The 25,854-nt window shown below is 38.0% G+C and overlaps 1 protein-coding gene across 4 annotated transcripts in view; it reads left to right on the top strand.

Moving 5' to 3' along the window:
- Positions 1–25,854, top strand: part of LOC108711102 (ankyrin repeat domain-containing protein 17) — a 76,935-nt gene that overhangs the window by 27,690 nt on the left and 23,391 nt on the right. For 2 of the 4 annotated variants that reach the window (XM_018252474.2, XM_018252503.2), the window contains 17 exons: positions 808–961; positions 3,676–3,832; positions 4,682–4,829; positions 8,581–8,728; positions 9,015–9,248; positions 9,896–9,990; positions 10,591–10,828; positions 11,815–12,006; positions 13,490–13,599; positions 14,869–14,956; positions 15,390–15,517; positions 16,555–16,698; positions 16,926–17,028; positions 18,452–19,204; positions 20,113–20,261; positions 21,833–21,944; positions 25,662–25,807. In XM_018252474.2, coding sequence (XP_018107963.1) covers positions 808–961; positions 3,676–3,832; positions 4,682–4,829; positions 8,581–8,728; positions 9,015–9,248; positions 9,896–9,990; positions 10,591–10,828; positions 11,815–12,006; positions 13,490–13,599; positions 14,869–14,956; positions 15,390–15,517; positions 16,555–16,698; positions 16,926–17,028; positions 18,452–19,204; positions 20,113–20,261; positions 21,833–21,944; positions 25,662–25,807 — 3,099 coding nt within the window. The remainder of the gene's footprint in view (positions 1–807; positions 962–3,675; positions 3,833–4,681; positions 4,830–8,580; positions 8,729–9,014; positions 9,249–9,895; positions 9,991–10,590; positions 10,829–11,814; positions 12,007–13,489; positions 13,600–14,868; positions 14,957–15,389; positions 15,518–16,554; positions 16,699–16,925; positions 17,029–18,451; positions 19,205–20,112; positions 20,262–21,832; positions 21,945–25,661; positions 25,808–25,854) is intronic. The other 2 variants (XM_018252494.2, XM_018252483.2) reach the window with 2 other exon arrangements.

The following is a 25,854-nucleotide window of genomic DNA, read 5'->3' on the forward strand; positions in this document are numbered from 1 at the left end:
CTGTTATCTTGATACCTGCCTATTGTTCAATGGACAGGCTGACCAGACTAGGCTCTGTTTACAGCAGCTGGTAGAAGCGAGGGGTTATATTATTCCAACTTGCAGTGCAGCAATAAAGTGTACCTAAAGTTTAGCAGAGCACAAGTCGCATGACCTGAGGGCATCTGGGAAATGTCAAAATGTCTACCCCACAGCAAATTTTAAAATTAAATATAAAAAAAAATTTGCTCTTTTGAAAAACTGATTATTTAATGCAGGATTCTGGAGCAGCACTATCAACTGATGCATTTTGTAAAAAACATGTTTTCACACAACAGTATCCCTTTAATAGAATTGCATTGCCTCCAATAAGTGTATATCTTAGTTGGGAGCATGTACACGGTACTGTTTCACTACAAAAAAGGAAATCATTTTATTTAGTTAAAGGGAGTCTATGGCAGTTGACCTTCCTATAATTTGGATCTTTACACATAACCGGTTTCCGTATAAGGGATCCCATGCCTGTTCTAGTTTAATAAGACAGGAAAGTTTTTCACTATAAAATAAAAATTGCTGAAAATGATATTCACTGATAAAGATATGATACTAGAAGCTTTTGATTGGAGGGACATGTATTGTTACAACCAGAATCCCTGTTGGAGCCTAAAAGAAAGAAAGAAATTTTAAAACTTTTTAGGTTTAGTGACATCTTTTTTTAGAAAGAAGCTTTTTTGCATAATCGAATGCATGTTTATTTGAAGACTTATATGGATAATTTCATAAAAAAATTATATACTATCTTATTTTTGCTTTGATATTTTATTGTAGGTGGAATCCTTCATTTTGGATCAAGATGATCTGGAAACCCCAATGCTGGAGACAGCTTCAAAGCTTCTTTTATCTGGTACAGCTGACGGAACAGATTTAAGAACTGTAGACCCTGAGACGCAAGCTAGACTGGAGGCTCTCCTTGAAGCAGCAGGTTTGTAACATACCTAGATACTGTGTATGTCTGTGTTCTTCTCTGAACTTGAGAAAGGGGTTACGCCCCGAAACGTTGCATCCGCAATAAACGAGCAAGGTTATACCTGCTAGCAGTACCCATGTTGTGCCGGTGTGTTCTGTTTCTTCTCTGAACTTACCATCAACAAAATGTTTGCTCCTGGCTATGCTTGGAATGGCAAATTGAAAAAATTACGAGGTCGGAAAAGTCTTTAGGGAATTATGTAATAAAAGGTGCAGAGTTAGCTTCTGCAGTCTTCTCCCCAGGATGTTTTTCCGGCTCACTCCCTTCACGCCATACACATAAGGCTGTGGAGTCTGTACATTAATCCTTGGACTGCTCCGTTTGGTACCTACAACTCCTCTGTTTTTAAAGGCAAAATAACACGAAAAGCTGAAATTGTATCAAATTGTAATAAAAATATAATGTAGTGTTGCCTACACTGTTAAAACTGGTGTGTTTGCTTCAGACAGACTACTATAGTTTATATAAACAAGTTGCTGTGTAGCCATGGAGGCAGCCATTCACGCTGGAGAAAAGGCACAGGTAATATAGAAGGTAACAGATTGCCATTGTATTGGACAGGGCTTATCGGTTATGTGCAATGTAACTTGTGCCTTTTCTCCTTTTTTTTACCAGCTTGAATGGCTGCCCACATGGCTACACAACAGCTTATTTATAGTATGCTTTCTGAAGCACACACACAGCTTTTCCCAGTGCATTCTTAATTGTATATACTATAATAATGAATAGTAATGTTAATTAATCTAAAATGCTTTCATTTTTTGTTAAGTACACAGCATACAAGGCATTATCACTGCCAAAGCTCAAAAATATAAAATAAACCACATCCTTTGGTTATTCTAAAACAAAATCAAAGTTGAACTAAATTAACCAAAAGAACAATTGGAAAACCTAAGACAAATTCTATATTAATTGAACCTGGCATATATCTGTAGATTAGCTGTTAGATACAACCTAAAGTTAACTGAAGTATTGTTCTTAGATACAGATTTGCTTCTGCAATATCCTCCTTTATAGAAGCTCTTAAATCTGATTTGATTATTTTCAGTGCTTGTATTTAAAGTTTTGGTACATTTTTGGCGACTCGCTCTCGACTCCAGATACACAAAATTGCTTCCAACTCCACAGCTCTGCGTGCACATAGTTTTAATTTGCATAATGATGCCAGTAAGACTGTGTACTGTGTTCGCTGAAGCATGCAGTTCTATTGCCATGTACAAAAAAAAATTATTTTACTGTAGGAGTGGTTATATAGCTTCCCTCCTTCCTGCCCAATTTTTTCCCACTGGCATTTTGTTTTATGTGGCGAACACTGTTCTGGTCTAGTCCCTTATAGCTGCTAGTAATTATTGGTCACCTGTTTAAAAGCACCTCATTGGCTGCTGTGGGATGCACCATTTATTGCATTATCCACTTTATGCCAGTGTAGTAGTGGTTAAGCTGAAGTATATTACTTCAATATTATAAGGAATAAGTTTCCAGTTTTTTTACATGGTTCTGCTATAATTCCAGTTTGACTTGATTTTTAAGGACAGTTAATTTACTCAAGCAGCTTGCAGTAACACATTTCATGTTTTTTCACAACCACTGCAGCCTTTTCACCAATTAGTGAGGTTTCTGTTGTTGTTGAAGTCAAGTTAAGCAAAAAAAAATCCTCCTATATTGGTGATGGTAAATAGTGTATACATGTATCCTGACTTATTATGTATATCCAGGCCCCCAACAATTAAAATTAATCTGGAAAAGCTATATTTAATGGTCTGTGTTTTGTTGTCTGAGACTGACCCTTGAATAAACTGACATGGACATCAATCAGTCCACTGCTGCACATAGACATAGGGACTTGAACATAAATGCTATCTCAAACCTCTTACAAAAATATTTTCGTTCGCACAGAATGATGTTATTCTCTTCCAACTGTTAAGAACATGGAGTTTCAGATTTTTGGAAAAACTTACTACCATAGATTTGTTTTATGGTTTTACCTCTTGCTTTTTAACATTAGGCAACCATGGAATGGTAATTGATTCTTAAAGGGGTTTTTCACCTTTAAATTAACTTTTAGTATGATGTAGAGAGTAATTCTAAGACAATTTGCACTTTTAATTATTTGTGCTTTTTGAGTTATTTACCTTTTTATTCAGCAGCTCTCCAGTTTACAATTTCAGGCATCTGGTTGCTAGTGTCCAAATTATCCTAGCAACCATGCATCTATTTGAATAAGAGACAGGAATGTGAATAGGAGAGGGCCTGAGTAGAAAGATGAATAATCAAAAGTAGCAAAAACAATACATGTGTAGCCTTACAGAGCATTTGTTTTTAGATGGGGTCAGTGACCACCCCTTTAAATGCTCTATTACATTTTGGGGGAAGGCATAAAAAAAGTGACTTTTTTTACTTGTTACATTACCCAAAAGGTATTATTTTTCTGTTGATGTACTGCAGCTGTACCTTTTAAAAACCTGCCTTTTAATAGTTTTAGGATTTTTTTTTAAACTCTGAACTGCATGGTAGATATCCAGCTAAACACTCTTGTCTCCGCTATGCTAATTTTTTTTATTTTTTTTTTTGCATGGATTTGACTAACCCTGGCTATCTTTCCCATTTTTGTTTTTGGTTTGAATTCTTATATTCACCAACTAACTGGCTTCGCAACTTGTGCTAACAAGGAATTGGTAAATTATCCACTGCTGATGGTAAAGCCTTCGCAGATCCTGAAGTACTCCGTAGACTGACTTCTTCGGTCAGCTGCGCGTTGGATGAAGCTGCTGCTGCACTTACAAGAATGAGAGCTGAGAGCACCTCAAATGCAGGGCAGACGGACAAGTAAGTCTTTTTTAGTATTTTAACTAGTGATTTTAGCTCTGTTAAGAGTGAACATAAGTTTTCTTGGAGGTCTCTGCAACCAAATGCAAAATATACTCCACTTTTTGACATTATCTCATTCACTGGACTTATATAAAAAGGTGCACAAACATGAACTGAACTGGCAAATATAAAAATCTTTTTTTTTTTTTTTTTTTACACAGACATACCTGATTCCATAGAGTTGAAAGAGAGTTGGGAACAGTTCCCCCCATAGGGTCACAGTGTAATGCAACCATTCCTTCCCAATCTTCTATTTTGAAAGGGTGGATTTTGGATCTTTACATAGAAAGTGGAAACCATCAATTCACAATAGAACATGGTGAGGGAGGGATTGCCTAAGAATAATGGGGACCGGTCCTGATCATCACAGACAGACAATAGTGGTTTCCTTTCAATCTGTTACGTCTGTGTAAAAGAAAAATATATTTTAATTTTTTTTTCTATAAGTTCAAATAGTGTTTAACCCCCCTAAATATAACATATATACGTATGCGATGTACATTTATAGCAAATTTCAAATACTTTCTTAGATCAGGTGAGTAGCTTAACCTCACATTCCAACTGAGATTGTTATCTGGGCATTTGCAGATTTCCAGTGCATGTTGAGGTGTTTGTTAGAACATTTTTTTTACTTGCAGTCTTTTGCTCTTTTGACCCAAGGTCGGGGTACTTGGGTCTTATTTATTTATATGCATCTAATAAGGGTTAATTTTTACTTAGTCAGCATTTGCTTGATAACCAACCACTGTTTTCTAAACTTCTTTTGCAAGTTTATTTAGTCTTTTGTATTTATTCTTTCTCATACAGCCGCAGTTTGGCAGAAGCTTGCTCTGAAGGGGATGTAAATGCTGTGCGGAAATTACTTATTGAAGGGCGAAGTGTTAATGAGCACACAGAAGAAGGGGAGTCCCTCCTCTGTCTTGCATGTTCAGCTGGATATTACGAACTGGCACAGGTAATAATTTGAGTCCTGTATTCTTAGATTAGGTTGTCTTTGTTGAGCATAATTAAAACTGCAAACTAAAACGGGAAGTCTCATCTATGAGATATATGAAAATGTTTTTATTAATAAATATTCTCAATACCTATTTTATAACCACTATTATGTTTTAAACCAAAATACACAGCCACCAGTGCTGTATGATTTTGCAAATGTAAACTTTTCTCAGAATCGTTCTTTAACACAAATCATACCTTTACATGATGTTATTAAAGAGGACCTGTCACGCTGACATAAAAAGCTGTATAAAGGGGGTTATTTATTGATGGTCGAGTTGTGTTTTCCCAAAAAATGTAAGCTTTTCAAGGGTAGTTTGTGTTTCGAGTTAAAAAATCGTAAATTTTTTGAGATTTATTATGCCCCGAAGCTGCTATAACCCTGAATCCGAAAATACTTGCGTTTAAACCTGTCAAGGCCTTCTAGAAGTCAACGGCAGAGGTCCCTTGAACCATTTGAAGATGCTTTTAGCTTTCATGATTTTCTGGGGGGGGTTTTTCTGTGATTTGCATTTTTTCCCTGCAGATAACTCGATCAATCAATTCAAGTGTGTGGTTTTCTCGATCACGATTTCCTGATTGCATTCCTTAGAGTTTTTTACATTTGGGGTTTTTCATAAATAATCAAACATTCGAATTGTGAGATTATTCGAGCTAGAAAAAAAACTCTCAAAAGTGACTTGATAAATAACCCCCTAAAAGTCCTTTTAAAATGAAAACCCATACCTGTTACTATTTAAAAAGCTTGACTGTCAATCATACTGTATATTGCTTTCCCCGCCTCTATCAAGGACAGCAGTTTATTTCTGATTACATTCTGCACTTCCTAGATGTTATTGCACTCTTGACATTCTCCCTCTATGTATTTGTGTACTTTAATGAAACAATAAATCCCTGAGACAGTAACTATTGTCTATGGGTTTAGAAAACTGTACATACTTGTTTTCCTTTTAACGTATTTGTGATGAGCAAAATTTTTCTGTTACTGGTCCTTTAACTTCAATGGCAATGCAAATTCTACTGATCACCAATGAATAAAAAAGCTTAAAGTAGTTTGTCACCTTTAACTTGACTTTTACTATAATGTAGTGTGTGTCATATTCAGAGACAATTTGCAATTGGTTTTCATTTTTTATGTGTAGTTTTTGCATTAGTCAGCTTTTTATTCAGCAGCTCTCCAGTTTGCAATTTCAGCATTTTGGTAGCTAGGGTCTAAATTACACAAGCAACCATGCATTGATTTGCACAACAGACTGGAATATTTATAGCAGAGGGCCTGAATAAAAGGAGGGTAATAAAAAATTAGCAGTAACAATTACGTTTAGCCTTACAGAGCATTTGCTTTTTAGATGAGGTCAGTTTCCATCCTTTAAAATCTGGAAAGAGTCCAAAGTAGGACAATGAAGGCCAATAGCAGAGTTGCAGAGAATTAGGAATTCTTGAACATACTAAAAGTTAACATAAGGGAAACAACTCATTGAATTGACTCATTTATTAGCACATTAATTAACAATTCTACGAACTTCTTATATTGGGATCTAGTCACTTTATTTTATGAGCTATTACCTTCATTAACATTTCAGTAGTAGAATTCATAGTTATTGGGTCCCACAGCAAGATCATTGGGTCCCCTAGGCTTAGGCAATTTGTGACTTATGCAAAAACGTATGTAACTTGCGTATCAACCAATGACAGTAGATAGCACTGTGACAGGGCAGGCATGTGGGTAAGGTTTAATTTTAGGCCAAACTTCACTAACCCCCAATGAAGTGACTGTTAAGCAGCAGATTAATTAATGGAACAATTTTTGAACTACTTATTATAGTGTAACATCAACTGTTTGTATTGGAATCTGTTTACAGAATTTCATGAGCATTTCCTACATGAACTTTTCAGCAGTGAAATGGCTGGTTATTGGACCCCACAGCAAGATCACTGGGTCCCTAAACTGGGACAAAGACATTTTCTATATACATATTGCAGTTACTTATCCGTTCCGCTGAGCCCCCATAGTTCCTTCTCCCTGCAGCTGCACTGAATGCTTCCTCTATATTTATACCCCTGCTTTTCAGTAAAATGATTGTTGAGTTTGTATCTTCTACATAGTAAAATACAACCAACAAGCTCAACATTTTGTCCTTGCAAAACCTACCTAACTTATAGCACATTTTCTGTGTAGTACACACAAGTGTGGGCCCCATAGAAATAACTTGTACCAGCCCCCAAAACTTCTGATGATTGCCCTTCATTGTTTATATTCCAAACTGGCGTTTGGTCACTTGAATGTAGTACTTTTTTCAGTATTTCTCTGGCACTTGCATTTGCACTTTTTTGAGGAGGCAGCACAAGCTAAACTCTGTTGGGTGATTGAAGTATGTGGTGGGTGTTGCCTTTGATTTCTTTAGATAAGAGAGATCCAGAAGCTGAGGCCTTATGTCAGGTTACTTGCGCCACAAGGGCAACAGTTTTTGTGCTGTTAAGGTCATACAGAGATTAAAATCTGAGGTAAATTGCAGAGGAGATTTTGTTGAATGGTGTCTGATTAAGAGAGTGCATCCTACGAGCTGCATGTAGTCACATGGGTCAAATTATTATGGGACTTGTAGATAAATCATATGTGTAAACTATTCAAAATGACACACCTGTGGGAAGGAAATACTGCATTTTCGGTATTCATCCAACGAGATAAAAGCTGATACCGGCAGAAAGACGTTTTCTTCTCACTGAAATACACTGACTGTTGTATGTAGATGCATAGACAAAACACACCATCCGACTTTATTTGATCTGTCTTAGTTTATAGCTGGGAGAATCCTACCAAATCTTGTGTTATACATGACAAGTTTTTGTCAAATCGATTAAGAAACGGTTTATCCAAACAGCCTCTGGGCGTGGGGTAATAATGCATTTGAGTAAGGGGCTGATACTTGCTTGCCTCAGAATTTGTTTTTGATAAAAATAAAAACATATATTCCTTGATTTCAGGCAGGCAAACAACTCTGTATGCCTTTTCCAGTGATTATGATCACTTAACAAGCGTCCCTGGGCCTGTCCTGTTTTCTGCACAAGTACGGGTTGCTACTGAAGGAGAAAAAGGTTGCAATCTTCCGCTTCTTTTATATGCGCTGCAACCCTGCGCTGTGTTCACATGCACAGTAGGGTAAAAATCTAGCTGTTAGTTTCTGTCGTCTGCTTTTTACTCTAGTGCGCATGCACATCCTGAACAAGCCATAGAGAGGGTCCAGGAAGAATATGATGATGGCGGTACTACTACAGTACTACCTCGGGCCAGTGCCATTTTCAGCTAATAAGAGCCCCAAACCTGGGGCTAATGTAAGTGATTATAATCACTGGAGGTGCCCCAGATACATTTCTTCTACTTTAATGGTAACTAAGCTTACTTATATTCACACATCTGCCCCATCCCCACCAGTGATGTAAATGTTCGGGCATTGGGCAGTAATTTATAAATGATGACTGTCAGGAGGGTTTGGACCCAAGTTAGGAGAGGTGTAAATAATACTAAAGGTTTTTTTTTTTTATTGTTAAGTGGTCAGGTTCCAAGTTTAATGGATAATCAATACCAAAGTATTGTAAAGTAAAGTTTTTTTTTTTTTAGTCTTTGTTTTAATAATCTTAAATTCTATATAAAATAGCCATTGCAAATAAAGGTGTGATTGTACTTTTGAAGCATTCTGTAATCTCTACAGGTTCTTTTGGCAATGCATGCTAATGTTGAAGACCGTGGGATAAAGGGAGACATAACGCCTTTGATGGCTGCTGCTAATGGGGGACATGTTGAAATTGTAAAATTGCTGCTAGCCCATGATGCAGATGTTAACTCCCAGTCATCCACAGGTTAGTTTTTTCTTTGTTTACTGTTCTAAATGTTTATAATGCCATGCAATTTTAAAACAAATAGGTCATATTGCTGTACAATTTGCAATAGAATAGTGTCTTTTTTACTGACTTTATTTATCTTTGCTGACTTTGTTTACCTTGCATTTAAATAGCTGCAACTCTCAATATAAACTGAACAATAAAATGAGTATCCTTTGCTGTATGAAACAAACAACATTATGTAGAATGTGTATTGGTGTTCATAAAAGAAAAACATCTTTAAATAATTTTCTTATGTACTTAGGGAACACAGCACTTACATATGCCTGTGCCGGTGGCTATGTGGATGTTGTAAAGGTGCTGCTGGAATCAGGTGCTAGTATTGAGGACCATAATGAAAACGGTCATACGCCTCTAATGGAGGCAGGAAGTGCTGGGCATGTGGAAGTAGCCAGGGTTCTCCTGGAGAATGGAGCAGGAATCAATACTCATTCCAATGAATTTAAGGAAAGCGCACTTACTTTAGCCTGTTATAAAGGTAAGGAGAGTGTATTTGTCCAAACTTGAAAAAAAAAAAAATCCCCATTTGAAAAGGATGCTTTTAAATGTCTATTTAGGTTCATTTGATCCTGTTAATAACATAGAGCTAGCACCTGCCTTAATATGTCCATTGAAACCACTCTGATTGTATTATGGTAATGTTTCACATTTAAGGTAATGCCACATGGGGATATATGGGTCATTTTGTAGTTTTGTGTGGGCGGGGACAAAAAGCTAAATATTGCCCCTCCATTAACTTTGAATAAAAAGTACCAGTTGCAGCTTTTTCAGAGAGGCTCTGAAACACTGCATTTTGCTGGGTTTTCAGGTGAATAGTTGAGAAATATCTCCAAAAAACCTTTTCTACCATTACTCTTGAGGGTTTAAAATGCTTAATAATTCCTAACCATTCAGTTGAACTGAAGAAACCAATCTTATTAGTGGTTAAACATTTCTAAATAATTCAGAAAGACAGTTTGCTTTAGACTTGTCACTAATCACTATCATTATTGCTTAATGGGGTATAATTTATAAATAATTGAATTTGTAGTTTAACATTTATCAGAATGTTTTCTCTTATACATATGGCAAAATAAAGCTACTGCAAGTATTCAACTACACTAAAAGTTTACTTTGCAATTTCAGGGCATTTAGAAATGGTAAGATTCCTTCTGGAGGCCGGTGCTGATCAGGAACACAAGACAGACGAAATGCACACTGCCTTAATGGAAGCTTGTATGGTAAGGATACCCATACAAAGTGCTCAAGCCAAAATATTCTATATTATCTCTATGTATTCTCATTTATTCAAATGGCTTATGTAGTTATTAAAAAGATAATGGTGCTAGCTCAAATATAATATCTGCACTTTAATGCAGCTGTATTCCTCCAACTACTTGCTGATGTCCTTGCTCTGTTTTGTGGTCAAGATTCTAAGAGACATACTTGGCTATGATCATAATTTGAGTACGGGCCAGTTTTGCGACACTTTGCAAGTGACTTTTGTGTGCCATCGCTTTGTTTGAAAAGGCCTACACAGACTTCAAGATTCACAGCACACACTGAGAAATTATGCATAGTTTCCAAGCTTATTGGTTTGTATTAAATTAGTAGTAAATACCCATAGTTCCTAATATCTGAAATCTGTCAGCCAGTACAATGAGAAGAGAGTGAGAAGAGTCTCTAGTATGCCAATAGTTAGTACTTCTTGGTCCATTTACTGCCTCCTGAAGCATATTCTTTTCTAATGATGCTGTAATTGGACAATGCATAGTGATAACTGTTGCTTACACATGAATTAGTGTGTACTATAGAAACAACCTCATTTTATTTTGTATTAGGATGGCCATGTGGAGGTAGCTCGGTTGCTTCTTGACAGTGGAGCCCAAGTAAATATGCCAGCAGACTCTTTTGAGTCTCCACTGACCTTGGCAGCTTGTGGTGGTCATGTGGAGCTGGCGGCCTTACTTATCGAACGTGGTGCTAACCTGGAGGAGGTAAATGATGAAGGCTACACACCTCTCATGGAAGCAGCAAGGGAAGGCCATGAAGAAATGGTGGCATTACTGCTAGGGCAAGGTATGATTCAATTTGTGTGCTGATATTTATTTCCCCTCATCACTACAATATACTTTTTTTTTTTTATATATACAAATATTGCTCCCCACGAATGTCGATTTTGCTCCTTCTGGGCACTTTTCTCTAGACCAGTACTTATTTGCATTGTAATATGTTCGTAACTTGTAGTTCATTTTAAGTAAGCTAGTATAAATCAATATTGATTTTAAAAGCGGCCCTACTGGGTTTTGCGTTATGCACCATATTACAGAAATACCCTTCTCCATAAATTCCCAGGTATTCCAGATAATGCAATTGCGTGGCAATCTGCTGCCACGTGTCATTTGTTGATGTCCTGCTGGAGTTTTAGTAGACTAAGGTTTTGTAACCTTTTTCTCAGGACATAAATTAAGTATTCCTCACAATATATGTTGTTTACCTATTATAGTTATTTCATTTTACTTTATTATATACATTTATCAGTGGAATTTCAGGGGGATCATGAAGATACATTTTTTTTTTGGCCCTGACAGGGTTAATTGGTGAAGTAGACCTAATTTATCAATACAGGTAGGGTGAGATCTGTAATCTGGAAAAAACTGTATTCAGAAAGCTCCAAATTACAGGAAGCCCAAGTTAATTCAACTTTTTTTTTTTTTTTTTTTTATACTGATTTTTCTCTAGAATAATAATGGTACCTTGTACTTGATGGTATTTAATGTAAGGTATTTTTTTCAGTAGAGTTAAGCTATATGGTGATCCAGATTGCTTGAAAACCGCAGGACCTAAGCACTCCAGATAACAAATCCCATACCTAATGAATGTATATTTGAGGGTGGTTAGCACCTGGGAATGACTCCTCAGCAGATGGATTTGTCTTCTCTAAATACAAATTTGCCTTAAAAAGAGAAATATTACAATTTAGCAGCATAGTTTCATAAATTGTCAGACAATCCTTTGGATACCATTCTATTGCTGAACAATGTAAAATATTTTTGTTCTTAAAGGTGCAAATATCAATGCCCAGACAGAGGAGACCCAAGAAACTGCCCTTACACTTGCCTGTTGCGGAGGGTTTTTGGAGGTAGCAGATTTCCTAATTAAAGCAGGAGCAGATATTGAGCTTGGTTGCTCCACTCCATTAATGGAAGCTGCTCAGGAAGGGCATTTAGAGTTGGTCAAGTACTTGTTGGCAGCAGGTATGTGCTTGTTTATATCCATTGTGTGATGTTTGTTTTTTGTGCTTCCCTTCCAGAGTCCAATGCAGTGTCATGGGTTCAGGAAACTAAGGGCATCTTATTCAAGAGGCTTTCCTCCTACATAGGCAATTGGCTCCTGAGCCATATGAGGACATTGCGTAAAACAGAAAAGCCTCCTTTTCTCTCTAACTAATTTGAAAGAAATGTTAAAGTGCTCAGGGACAATAAATCTTTTTTTGTTTATTACCTAAATTGTGGGTTTATATACATGTATGCATTGGGCAGAATGACTTAATTCCTTGGACATTTACCGTTTCTTTTTTTTATTCTCTTTTATTTATGCATTTTCCATAAGAACAGGTACAGTCATCCATTGCACAATCATGTTATAATAGCATCCTAGTTTCTGGTGACAACTGGTTTTGCAACATTAACATTACAATATGAGGACGGGGGATGTTAGTATAGGGAATCAAAGAAAACGGATGGAGAATCTAATTTTCTTTATGCTCCAAACCCATCAATACTTATGATTTGCAGTATGTGTTTGCTTTTTTAATGCAAACCCAAATAAAAAATATAGTTTCTTTCATACAGCACTGTTACTCTGATAAATGCTATTTGGAGTAAGCACTGTAAGGTTGGCTGCAGGGATTAGAATACAATTTTGTATATTTTATATATATTCTGTATTTTGAAATCATCCTGTTTAAATATACAGAACAGGTGTTAGGTGGAAATGGTGGATCTAAAATCTAACTTAAAGGGGAAGTGAGAGAGTTCAGTGAATTGGGCCTGTGCTGAAAATGCTGTTTGCCTGTTGAGGTGTGTGAAGTTTTTTTTCTTGCTCTCAATTGGGCAAAATCTGAAATTGAAAGTAAAGTTACATTTTACTTTTTGATTTGTAATTGCACAAAGTACATCTGCTATACACTGAGAAGCTCTCTGTCTGAACAACCACTTTCCTCAGGCTATAGCCTGCTTAAGGTGGCCATACACGGGCAGATAAAGCTGCCTATATCGGTCGTTTGAACCGATTTGACAGCTTATCTGCCCGTGTATGGGGGCTTCCGACGGGTCTTCCCGATCGATATCTGGCCACGATATTGATCAGGAAGGTTTGATTTTTAACCGACCGACCCGTCGGAGCCCCTTGGCGCATCGTAATTCGATCGTTCGGCCCTACGGCCGAACGTTCGAATTACCCCCGATGTAGCCATGCCGTTAGTGGCATATCGGGGAAAGATCCGCTCGTTTGGCGATGTCGCCAAACGAGCGGATCTTTGAGTCTATGGCCACCTAGAGCTAAGCTTCTCAGTGTTAAATTTTAGCGTTTAGTGCAATAAATAAAACGAAACATAATTTTTTTGTCTTTCATAGGCCAAAAGTATATTTAGCACTAGCCATACTTATCGAACTAAATGTTAATTTAGAACTTTAATCAATCCTACAGAATTAAGGTTCTTAAATCTTTGTCCTCTAGCAGCCAATGTTCAAGCAACAACTGCAACAGGGGACACTGCTCTAACTTATGCATGTGAAAATGGCCATACTGATGTAGCGGATGTGTTGCTTCAGGCTGGTGCAGACTTGGTGAGTATAATTGTGTCAATATTTGTCTCCTGCAAAACCATCAAGATTTAAATTGGTATTTTACCTTGAATTAAATTTTACTATGCAGTAGACAGTGCTGACAGCGATAGAGTAATCAGTTTTAGAATAGAAACAAAATAAAGGGCTTATAATTTAAAACCTATTAAAAATGCCTTTTAAAATAGTTTGGTATCTATAACATATTAAAGGCAAAAATGTCCCTTTGATACCTTGCTATAATATAATATTGCTGGATTTCTTTTTCTTAATCACTTGTAGAAATGTTTAATTACTTTAAAATATGTTACTGTTCCTTTAACAGTTGGAAATACTTCCCTTCTGTATATATGTTCGATAGCTGTAATATTCTCCTCATGTTCATGTGCCTACTAGTGGATGCAATGGGGCAAATTCACTAAGATTCGTAGTTGCGCCAGGCGTAACTTCGCCGCACTTCGCCAGGCGTAGTTTCGCCAGCGCTTCGCAAATTCACTAAAATCCGAAGTTGCGCTCAGGGGTAGCGTAAGGTTGCGAAGTTGCGCTAGCGTTGATTTGCTAAGTAAAGCGAAGTTACGCTAGCGAAGGCTAATTTGCATACGGTGCGAAATTCAAATTTCAATGGAGGAATACGTATCAGCACTACAAATGGCTAGAAAACCTTCAAATCATCAAATAAAAATTTTATTTTGCCCTACACATGTGCCCACTGTCTATGTAAGTTGCCATGAGTCAGGAAATGTAGGGGGGAAGGAGGGGAGCCCCAAAAAAATTTTTGATCTTTTTCAGCCTATCACCCATAATGTAGAAAACACGCCAGCGTTTTTTGGGACTTAGAAAAAATTTAGACTTTTTTTGAAACAATCCCTATCTACTCTATTGCGCTTCGCCAGGTCTGAGGTAGCGAAGGAAGTCTAGCGTAAAAGGTAGCGTTCAGTACACTGCGCGCGTTAGTGAATTTGCGTAGTTACGTCGCTAGCGAAACTTCGCCCGGCGTAAGGGTGCGAAGTAACACTAGCGAAACTACGCCAGCGTTCGTTAGTGAATTTGCGCAGTAACGAAAATGACAAACGCTAGCGAAGTAACGCTAGCGAAGTAACGCTAGCGAAGTAACGCTAGCGAAGTAACGCTAGCGTTCGGCGCTTAGTGAATTTGCCCCAAAGAATCAGTACTAACTGGGAAGAAATTGTGGAAACGCTAGAAGTTTTTTTTATACTGGTTATACACCCTTCACTGGATAAACAAAAGCATGTTTTTACTTTTCTCTCTAAGGAACATGAATCTGAAGGAGGAAGAACTCCTTTAATGAAAGCTGCAAGAGCTGGTCATGTCTGTACTGTTCAGTTCCTCATTAGCAAGGGTAAGAGCATGAAATATTTTGAATTAGCAGTCAGTATTGCTCCATGCAATAAGAACATGATAATAAGAAAATCATGTAATATGTAAGATTATATTGTGAATATTGTTCAGAATTACTACATGTATTTTGTGAACGTACTTACTTTGCATTTTTTTTCTGTAAAACTGTTGCTGTAAGTTCAGTTAATAGCTGGTGGTTTTGTGATGATAAATGGCATCATGTGTTTGGGTTATTAGCACCGTACTTTGAACCAAGGAGATGAAACCCTGACTGTAGAATCAACTTTGCTTATGTATTTACCTCCCAAAATACAAACACTTGCTTTTTAAGAGTCTTGAGAAAAATATTTGTGAAATTCAGTGCTTAAAGCTTTCATGACATACTGTCATATGCCCATTTGTTTGAGAACTTAATAATTCCCATTTCTTTTTAGGTGCAAATGTGAATAGGACAACACTAAATAATGACCATACAGTGCTGTCTCTTGCCTGCGCTGGAGGGCATTTAGCTGTTGTAGAGCTGCTTCTGGCTCATGGAGCTGACCCAACGCACAGATTAAAGGTATATTTTGTGCTTAAGTTCATCTTTTATTACTGTAAACAAGCAATTTATAATTCAACATTTTTATTAGATTAAAATCAAATATTGATATGTGTTCAAACTGTAAGGCCAAGGGCATGTGGTGCATTGGCTCCACTGCTCTCATCCTGCAAAAGCTGTACATTTCAGTGTAGGCCTGTGGAAGGGAGCAAATCTGCTTCTCTCAGACTGCAGAAAAACCACAGGCTGAGGAGTGGATCCAACTCTATGTGTGCCCTTGGCCTAAAAGAGATGTTATGGTTTTTTCAGCTGGTTAAGAAGAAAAAAAAATTGATTTCTTCTCAGGGGCAACCCTCTTCCTGAACAACCCTCTTCCTGAACAACTTTGTCAATGCTGTTTTACTATATGTATTAATATGTGTTACCTTGTCTTTACTTATTTGCTTAAAGGAATTGTACAGTGTAAAAATAAAAACTGGGTAAATAGACAGGCTGTGCAAAATAAAAAATGTTTCTAATATAGTTAGTTAGCCAAAAATGTAATGTATAAAGGCTGGAGTAATTTTATATATAACAGGTCAGTCAGAAGACTACTTCCTGCTTTTCAGCTCTCTTTGTTTACACTGACTGGTTACCCTGGCTACCAGGCAGTAACCAATCAGAGACTTGAGGGGGGGCCACATGGGTCATTTCTGTTGCTTTTGAATCTGAGCTGAATGCTGAGTATCAATTGCAAACTCACTGAACAGAAATGTACCATGTGGCCCCCCTTCAAGTCGCTGACTAACTCTGAGTTATAGAGCTGAAAAGCAGGAAGCTGGATTCTGGCTGTTTTATTAGACATCTGTTCACTCCAGCCTTTATATATTACATTTTTGGTTAACTAACTATATTAGAAACATTTTTTATTTTGTACAGCCTATCTATTTACACAGTTTTTATTTTCACACTGAACTGTTCCTTTAAAATGCTTTTTGCACTTGTGAAGCTAATTTTCCAACCTGTCAAAGCAGTGATTTTTTTTTTTTTTTTTTAATGTTTGCTTCATTTTTTTCTAGGATGGTTCCACAATGCTGATTGAAGCTGCCAAGGGAGGACACACCAGTGTAGTTTGCTACCTGTTGGATTATCCCAGTAACCTCCTTTCTGCACCCCCACCTGATGTCACACAGTTCACTCCACCTTCCCATGACTTGAACCGGGTAATGCATGTTCTTTATTGTGGATGCAGTAACTACAACTGACACTTGAATTTGTTTAATTATGGTCATTGAACAGAGTTTGATTCTGTAGTTAGACATCCAGATTTAATAAATGTTAAGGCTGTTGAAATTGCATGTTTGATTAGTATGCATGTCTAACACATTTTTACCTGTGACATCTAAATTTTATCAAGGAATTATAGCAATGACAGTGTCAAATGTTTTAGGCTCCTCGTGTACCAATGCAGGCATTGCCAATGGTCGTACCACCCCAGGAACCAGACAAGCCCCCTGCCAATGTCACCACAAATCTTCCCATCAGAAATAAAGGTTAGTTGTAGCTCTTCATGTTTAGTTTTTGGTCATAAAAATGTTTTGGCACTTTGATCTTGTGTGTGGTATGCTCTGCAGTATTTTTCTGAACCAAAGAGAGAATTTGTATCCAACGACTTTGCTTTGTCCTTTTATGTTTACAGCCCACTCCTTTCAGCAGTAATACCCACCGCTGTAGCCTTTCCTGTTGTGTTTAATCCAAACTACTGTCACACTTCATGTAAATTATATTTTCATACCCAAATCAGTATAAAATCCCTATATTTGTGAAGGCACATTATGGTGGCAGTTCTGTGTGAATCTCTCAAATGATGTCTTGACATAATTCCTTAAATTGTTTATAAAATATATTAATGATTTTGTATTCATATAGCACTGATACATTTAAGCAGTGCTTTACAAAGATTAGTACATCATTCACATTCAACTCTGCCCCAGCAGAGCTTACAATCTCATGTTCCTATTGAATTTACACACAGTAGGTCAGTTTTATCAGGAGCCAATTAACTTTCCTAGAGAGCAAAGATCGGTAGATACATAGACACAGTGACACATGTAAAGACATTGGACCTTAAGTTCATCATGCTGTCAGTATTCGCATACATTACTAACCCCCTCATTTTTATTTAAGCATTTATTTGCCCCCAATAAGAAAAGCCCCGTCTACTACCATAGATAGTCCCTGCTTCCCCCCCCTGCATAGTTCATTACTCTTGAACAGCATGCTCAGTATCTGTGCTGAGTAGTGCAGCGGAGTTCATGGGCACCGTCTTCCGGATCATCAGTCTCCTTCTGTAAGGGAGCTCTGTGTTTGCGCATGCACAGTTGGAGCAGTCCAGTATTCATAGCAACTGTGCATGGGCCAAAAGTGCAATGAATTGCCGAAGGGAAGGAAGAGGATCCGAAGAAGAGACGATTTGTAAGATGACACCCATGAACTTCTCTGCACAGATATGTGAGCATGCTGTTAGGGACACTTTCAGGGACACTTTCAGGAGTAATGAACTATGCATGGAGGGGGGACTATCTAGGGAAGAAGATGGGGCTTTTCTTATTGGGATGGGGGTTATGTTCTCCTTTAAACCTTCAGGACTGTCTCTTACAGTAAATGCATAACCTTCACAATTTCCTTTTGTTTGTCAAAGTCTCTTATTTGCTTCTGTTTTTTCATTGTTTCTTAAGAACTGTTAAATTCAAATGTTCTGTGTTACGTTTGTTGGTTGCTAGGATTTCAGACTATATTTAATGAATAGTCAACACAGCACTAGGCAAAAACAGAACACCTCCATTAATATATATTTATAGATATTATTTGCTTTTATTAATGTTTTTATCCTTAATACACTCCACATACCTGGCAAGTTTCACAGCTATTATGATACAATTCTTATGGTTCTGAAGGGGTTTTCTTTTCACACAGCTACTTCTAAACAGAAGTCCAGTGGCCATGTGCCAGACGCACAGGACGTACAGGGGTACATCAGCAGTCAGTCTCCAGAGAGTATTGTAGAAGAAGCTCAGGGCAAACTGACTGAGCTGGAACAACGGATTAAAGAAGCCATTGAAAAGAATGCCCAGTTACAATCCCTGGAGTTAGCCCACGCTGACCAGCTAACTAAGGAGAAGATAGAGGAGCTAAACAAAACAAGAGAAGAACAAATCCAGAAAAAGCAAAAGATATTGGAGGAGTTACAAAAGGTAGAGAGGGAGTTGCAACTTAAGACCCAACAGCAGCTAAAAAAGCAGTACCTTGAAGTAAAGGCACAGAGAATACAACTTCAGCAGCAACAACAACAGCAATCTTGCCAACATCTGGGGCTTTTGACTCCTGTAGGGGTTGGGGAAGAGATCACAGAAATAGACTATACTAATTTGCAGCAGGTTGATGGAATACTGCTTAAAGAGGACTCCCCACAGACTGCAGTGCAAATGGGCTTTACACCCATGCAGCCATTGGCAATGCCTCAGACTTTGCCTCTGGTGGCTAGCTCATTATCCCCTGGACCCATTGCTAATCTCACAGACCTCCAAGGAGTTCTAGCTGGACAGCAAGAGTTGGGTCAAGCACAACTAACAGGGCTGGGGCAAAGTGTCCTTGCAGAAACACAAGAAGGGTTAATGGTAGCCAGTCCTGCTCAGACCCTCACCGATACGCTGGATGACATCATGGCAGGTGGGTCTGATGATTATGAACATAAAAACTAGGTGTTTATTACAAAAAGCCATAAGGTGACTTCATGTGTGCATTTATTTCCCGAGTCACTAAGTTGCTGCATTTTATTCACTTGGCTGTTATTGTACTGTTTCGTAGTGATTTACTTTGAAAGCAGCTAGTGAGCTGCAGGTAAAACTTAGTCCTCCCTTTATAAAATGTATAATGAAGCAATGGAATTCTTAATGAATCAGATGAAAATTGAGCATAGGACTGGCCAGATATGGGATGACTTTGACATAGTTGGCCAGCTTAAATATATTGCAATATATGGACAAACAATCCCTGTTTTGTTTAAAGGGTAAGGCATTTTTTAGTAGCAGTATGCACAAAATGTCTCTGTCTTGGATATATTGATAATGGGTTGAGTGCAGAGGACTTTTGTATTCGTCTATATGCGTATGCTCAGGAAATGCTTTATATTAGGTCTGATACATTAACTTGCATTTTTTTCTGTATATAATTTTAAAATGTTTTTTCTATTTAGAAGTTAGGTATTTCATTTATGCAGCAGTCTGATGCTGAAAGTTTGTCCACCTGCATATGGCTACTGAACAAAATTATACACATGAATGCTTTCCCCTTCAGTTAATAACATTGGTTTTAGGTCCTTTTGATTTACACATTTAATACTTTACCTCCATGCCAGACTATTTTAGCTTTGTGTTTCTTTTGTTAGAACTCGGGTATACTCTTGGTGACAAGCCGAAAAGTTTTATTGGTATCTAGTACACATATTGTGTTGTATTTGTTTATTAGCTTTTACAAAAGCCTTTAAATTTTTTTTGTTTGTTTCCTAAATACTGTGCAACCCAATGCTTTAATTAATCTTTTCTAGCCCGACTAAGTGTAGACATTTTATTCAACAGCAGTGAGTGGAAGAACATCTGCAATATCAAACACTCCTACCCACAGCATTGCAACTTCCATTTCCCAACCACAGACACCAACTCCAAGCCCTATCATATCGCCTTCAGCCATGCTACCTATCTACCCTTCCATAGATATTGACGCACAGGTAAGAACAAAAACATGTGCCTCTATCCTGTGCAATTATAAGTATCCATTAAAATAAACACATAAACGTTAACCACCCACACTGCTTTAGTATTCATTTCCCACACACAAAAATAATGCAATGTTTTTGGAATGCACTTTACAGCTTTTCTTTCTTTTTCTTTTGCCATTTTTCCACTACCACATGAAAATGCTCACTGTGGCGTTAATGACACTTTTCAAACCAAGCAGAAATTATCAAACACTTAGAGGATTCCATTATATTTACAGTATATATGCAAATTGTTGGTGCATGCATGTTATTGGCCTCTGACCCTGGTGTTTTGATGGCTGTAGTGACCTTCTGAAATAGTCATAACTTTATGAACAAAACATTTTTTTAAAGACTTTCTATCTTACAGACATTTATGAAATAATTACCTTTTTAAAGATTTTCTAGCTTTGATCTAAATTGACCATTCATTCTAGAATATTGACACACATCTAAAGGTGGCCATACACGGGCAGATAAAAGCTGCCGACAGACCGAGTCGGCAGTTTATTGGCCCGTGTATGGGGGCCCCCGACGGGCTTCCCCGATCGAGATCTGGCCGAAAGTCGGCCAGATCTCGATCGGATGGGGTTAAAAATCCCGTCTGATCGCGGCCGCATCTATTCGTTGATGCGGTCCCGCGATCCGACCGCCCGTTTGCGAACGTGAAGGGTCCGATCGTTGGGCCCACGATCGGATCAGTCCGATATTGCCCACCTCAAGGTGGGCATATCGGAGGGAGATGTCGCCAAACGAGCGGATCTATCCGTGTATGGCCACCTTTAGTCTGTCTCAGCAGTGGTGAGCCAATCTTTATTATTATCAGTGCGCAGATCTTTACCAATGCATTTTAAGCTTTGAGATTTCCTTGTCTATTTTCAAAAGCTCATTGCTCCTCTCGTTCAGGACCTTTAAAAAATCTTTTACTTTTGAATACTTATATTTTATTAGCACTTTTCTGTTGGCCACAGCTTGTTTAGTGACATATTATCTTTCACATTATAATGCAGAAAGATAATATGTTCCCCTTTTTGGGACATGCTAACACATATTGATAATGTTGACAAATAATGTCCAACTAACATACTGACATTGAGTTATCCTTTCTAATGAAAAAGCCACAGCTGGTGAACATTAGATGTAAGGAAAAAATGCAGCTTAGGCAGGTGGTTCCAGCCTGTACATTATTACCAGGTATTACCAATAGTATAGTGTCGATAGATACATTGACATAAAATTGCAGTGTATGATGCTTGACAATACTTGACACCAATGGCCGTGCATTGATTGTTCTCATGCTTTTGCCTATAAAATTTCTGGTGAAAGCCGTAAATTGATCAAATAGGGCTAGGCCCTTCACATATCCATTGCCTAATGAAAGTTGTCTTTGGAGGTTACATGTTTTTTTCTCCTTAAAATAAAGAAATAACAAGGATAAGAATTATCAGAGCCAGCTCTCTTCAAAATTAATTTTAGCTCATCACTTTATGTTCTATTATACGTCCGCATAACGTTATCACTGATTGTGATATTTTTAACAGACTGAAAGCAATCATGATACGGCTCTGACGCTTGCTTGTGCTGGCGGACACGAAGAACTTGTGCAAACCCTTCTTGAACGTGGAGCAAATATTGAGCACCGTGACAAAAAAGGTATGTTTTCTACACTTTTGTATTTTGACAATACATATGCAGTGTGACTTACAAGTGATCATTTTCAAAACATATATTCTTGTGATATTACTAATTGTGCTTTGTAAAAGTATTTGAATTGTTGTGTCCTACCTAAGTGTCTGTTGATAGGTTGTTAAAAGGGGGATTTTGGAGAGTAAGTGCAGATACTACAGGTTTAGACACCTTTGAGGGCAGGAAACTTCCCCTTCTTTTTATATAGTGCTTAATCCACAATTTCCTTAGTGTTTGCTGTAAAACATAGAAGAGAGAGTGGTAGTGTAAGAATGGGTGGCCCTAACAAACTATAATTATTTTCCTAAGGGTAAGGATGAGACTTGCTGTGCAGACTGACTTGCTGTACTGCCCAATTTTTATGGCAAAGGGCTGTAAATGACTGACACCTGACTTTTCAGGATAGGGACTTGTAAGCCTTTGCTAAGACCCTCCACTAAAAATTACACTATATGCTGCTATCCTGCCAGCAGGTGTTCCTAGTCTTGTACCATAATATGAATGTTTTGTAAGTACACTTTGGTTGAAACTGAATTTCTGCTCTTGGTGAAAACCTCTGCGGCCTTCTCTGAGTATCCCTGAATTTAATACTGTGGCCCAAAACTAAAGCTGACGCCTCCTGCTATGACTGTTTGGTTTAGAGCCCCCTCTGCTTTATGTAAGCCAAAGAAGTGCCATTGTCTGTAATGGTTTCGAGTTTAGCAAATGAGACCATCTAGAAGCTGCATTGCTAATAACTCTCATTACTGCTGATGAAGTGCTGTCTGTAACCAACCATCACCCCTGTGCTATGTGACTGCCCCCAGCTTTAAAAAATGGCATCCATTTGGAGTACCTGTCATAGTAATCTGGATGTGCACTCTGTTGTGGTGATGCATATTGTGTCGATGCGCAATCATAGAAATGATGTGCTCTAGCTGCGGCTTGTCATGCTGTTCTTGTAACTGATTAGCCATCCATGATCCTGAAGTGCTTTTATAGCACTTGTTATATTGTGTGCTCTATTGTCATTGTGACACATGGTAGCGCATTGAGCTGCTTAGACTGCTCCGGGGATGGGGGGCCGAAATACTCATAAGGCTAGGGCCACATGGGGGCCGAAATACTCTGGCTAGCACTAGCTTCCTCTCTTTTCCGCATTTAGAATCTTTGGCACGAGCAGAATTTGGCAGATCTCACATCTTTTTGCCTGAATTAGCTGAGTCTATTCATGCCGAATCCAAGTCAACACTACTGAATGCGGAAGATAGGAGTCTGCTGCCCGTGACAGGGCTTAAATTAACCAGTGGATGGTGGCCCCTGTGTTGCCCTAGCCCAAGTCTAGAGTAGTCAACCAAAATTGTTGACCTGCTCCTGTAAAATCTAGGAATTTTTGTTATTGGCGTCTTAATGGGACAATGTAGGCTTAATTTCGATCTATGTACAACAAGAAGGCACTTGGTTCTAGGCCTCCTTGAACTTAACTTTTTACTGGATCTGTCTGTGCCTTCTTTATTTTCAACTAGGAACAGATTAGAATATTAGCCCTGAAATCTGTGCTGAGGGGGAAACCTCTTTTCTATATTTGTGGGTAAGAGTTTCTGTATTGCCTGATGCAGTGCAGCTCTTTTTAACAGATCTTTGGGTATTGAAGTGATGAACCTGGTTAAGGGTGATCTCGTTTTGAAGGACATCTTGTAGCCCTTATTTTACCGAGTGGACTCTATTGTCGGCAATGGGGTTTCTTGTTTATATGAAGTTAGTCTGAAGTCTACCTATACATAGAGCCTCATGATCAATAGGTGATGCCAATTATTTTTTTATTGCTGAGGGTTTTCCTCAATATTTTTGGCTGCTGAATTTTCTGAAATGTCTATCCTTTTCCTCTAAACTATGTTTCTAAAGGGATGAAAGGAACCTTACTGGGTGCTACTGGTTCTGAGTGGCAATAACTTCACCGCTGAGTATCCTGACTATTGTCTGAGCCATAGAGCTCTCCTGGCTTGTATAGTATTACTTGAAGACTTGTCTGCAAACTTGATTGCAGCTTGAGTTCATTTTCTTTAAGCCAGTAGCAAGTGTCTTATCTTTCTCAGACAGGTAAAGCATTTCCAGATGCTTTCTGCCCTTGCAAGCTATAGTGATGCTGTTGATGGCCTGAATATTGAAGTAACATGTACAAAGCATTTATGTGATTTGCTTTCAATTTTCCAACAGATAGGATCCTTAAATGCAGCATCTTCCGCTGGCAAGGTAGTTACGTTTAGAAATGGGAGCTATGGTAGGTGGCTTATCCCATGTCTTGAAGCATTCCTGGTGCACAAGTTAGTGTTGCAGAACCTTGTTCTTTAGTTCCAGTATCTGTAACCTGTTTACGCAAGGTCTTTGTGATTTCTGGTCGGGCCGTAGAAGGTTACAAGAAGTATTTTTGTTGACCTAGTGGACTGATGAATGTTTGCTGGACATTTATCATGTCTTCTAACTGGGGGTGCTGTACACATGATACCTGGAGATTTCTGATTTTTGCACAATAAATGTTTATATGAGAAAAGATTGATTTTAATTTTTTGCTCATATTCCTTTGTTTGGACAACACTCGTTCCAAGAGGGCTAGGCCTGAGTAATGTAGCTAATGGCACACAGTAAGGGCTGGGACACACTGGGCGATTTGGGGAGATTTAGTCGCCTGGCGACTAATCGCCGCGACTTTCCACGACCAATCTTCCCCGAATGCCTCCCCTCGCTCTGCGCCTGGCTAAAATGAAAAATTGCCTGCGCTAATCACACGTGGCGATTCGTTTTCTCAAGTCGCCCGAAGTTTCCTCGTGAGGCAACTTCGGGCGACTTGAGAAAACGAGTAGATTGGGGGAAGATTGGTCGTGGAAAGTCGTGGCGATTAGTCGCCAGGCGACTAAATCTCCCCAAATCGCCCAGTGTGTCCCAGCCCTAATGCTGTATCTGTGCTATTTTTGCTATGTTGATGGCTTGAAGCTCATTAAGTTGTTTTAAATCTCTGAAGTTATATATGGATAGTGACAGAGCACACACAAATTCGTAAATAGTGCCTAACTTGAACAATTAACTTGCTCTAAGCATTTTACTCTGATCAAAAAACAAAGAAGCTACATTACTTATACTGATCATTATTCGTGAATGTAGGAATTGACTGCCTTTGATGAACTTTGTATGAATTAGCAATATATGAAGTTCATTACTGGTTAACATTTGGTGAACTGCCTATTATTTAAGCATGCTATCTCTGGCCGCATTGAATGATATTTCATGAACTGGCACTTTGTGAATTTATTTCACTGATGGGTTTTACTATTCATTGTTTAGAATTGGAGACTATAAGTTAAAAAATGCTATAAAATCATAAGATTCAAATGGTTTTTAATTCTGAAAAGCCTACCCCTAAGAATAAATCTCTCTATGTATTCATTACTGTTGAATAAAGCATTCTGTAGATTTTATGATGTGATGTAAGATCCAGTTAAATTTGTATTGTAGAAAGTTATTTTGCTTTGTGAACATTGCAAATGTTTAGGTTTACTACTCATTTTGATTTGCGATAAAGTGAAGTGAAAAAAAAAAAGTCAAGCACCTTCAGAAATCACAAAAAAAATTTGTATATTTTGTCTACTTGCTGTGTACATTATATGTGCTCCAAGTCAATGTCACCTCTGTGTTGATGTTTCTTTTCAGGCTTTACACCTCTCATCTTGGCAGCAACTGCTGGTCATGTTGGTGTGGTAGAAATTTTGCTAGACAATGGTGCAGACATTGAAGCTCAGTCGGAAAGGACCAAAGACACACCATTATCTTTGGCTTGCTCTGGTGGTAGACAAGAGGTGATTGTTTTATTAAAATTTATATTAATATATAACCATTTTTATAA

This window comes from Xenopus laevis, chromosome 1L, assembly GCF_017654675.1.
Source record: "Xenopus laevis strain J_2021 chromosome 1L, Xenopus_laevis_v10.1, whole genome shotgun sequence".
NCBI classification, from domain to species: domain Eukaryota; kingdom Metazoa; phylum Chordata; class Amphibia; order Anura; family Pipidae; genus Xenopus; species Xenopus laevis.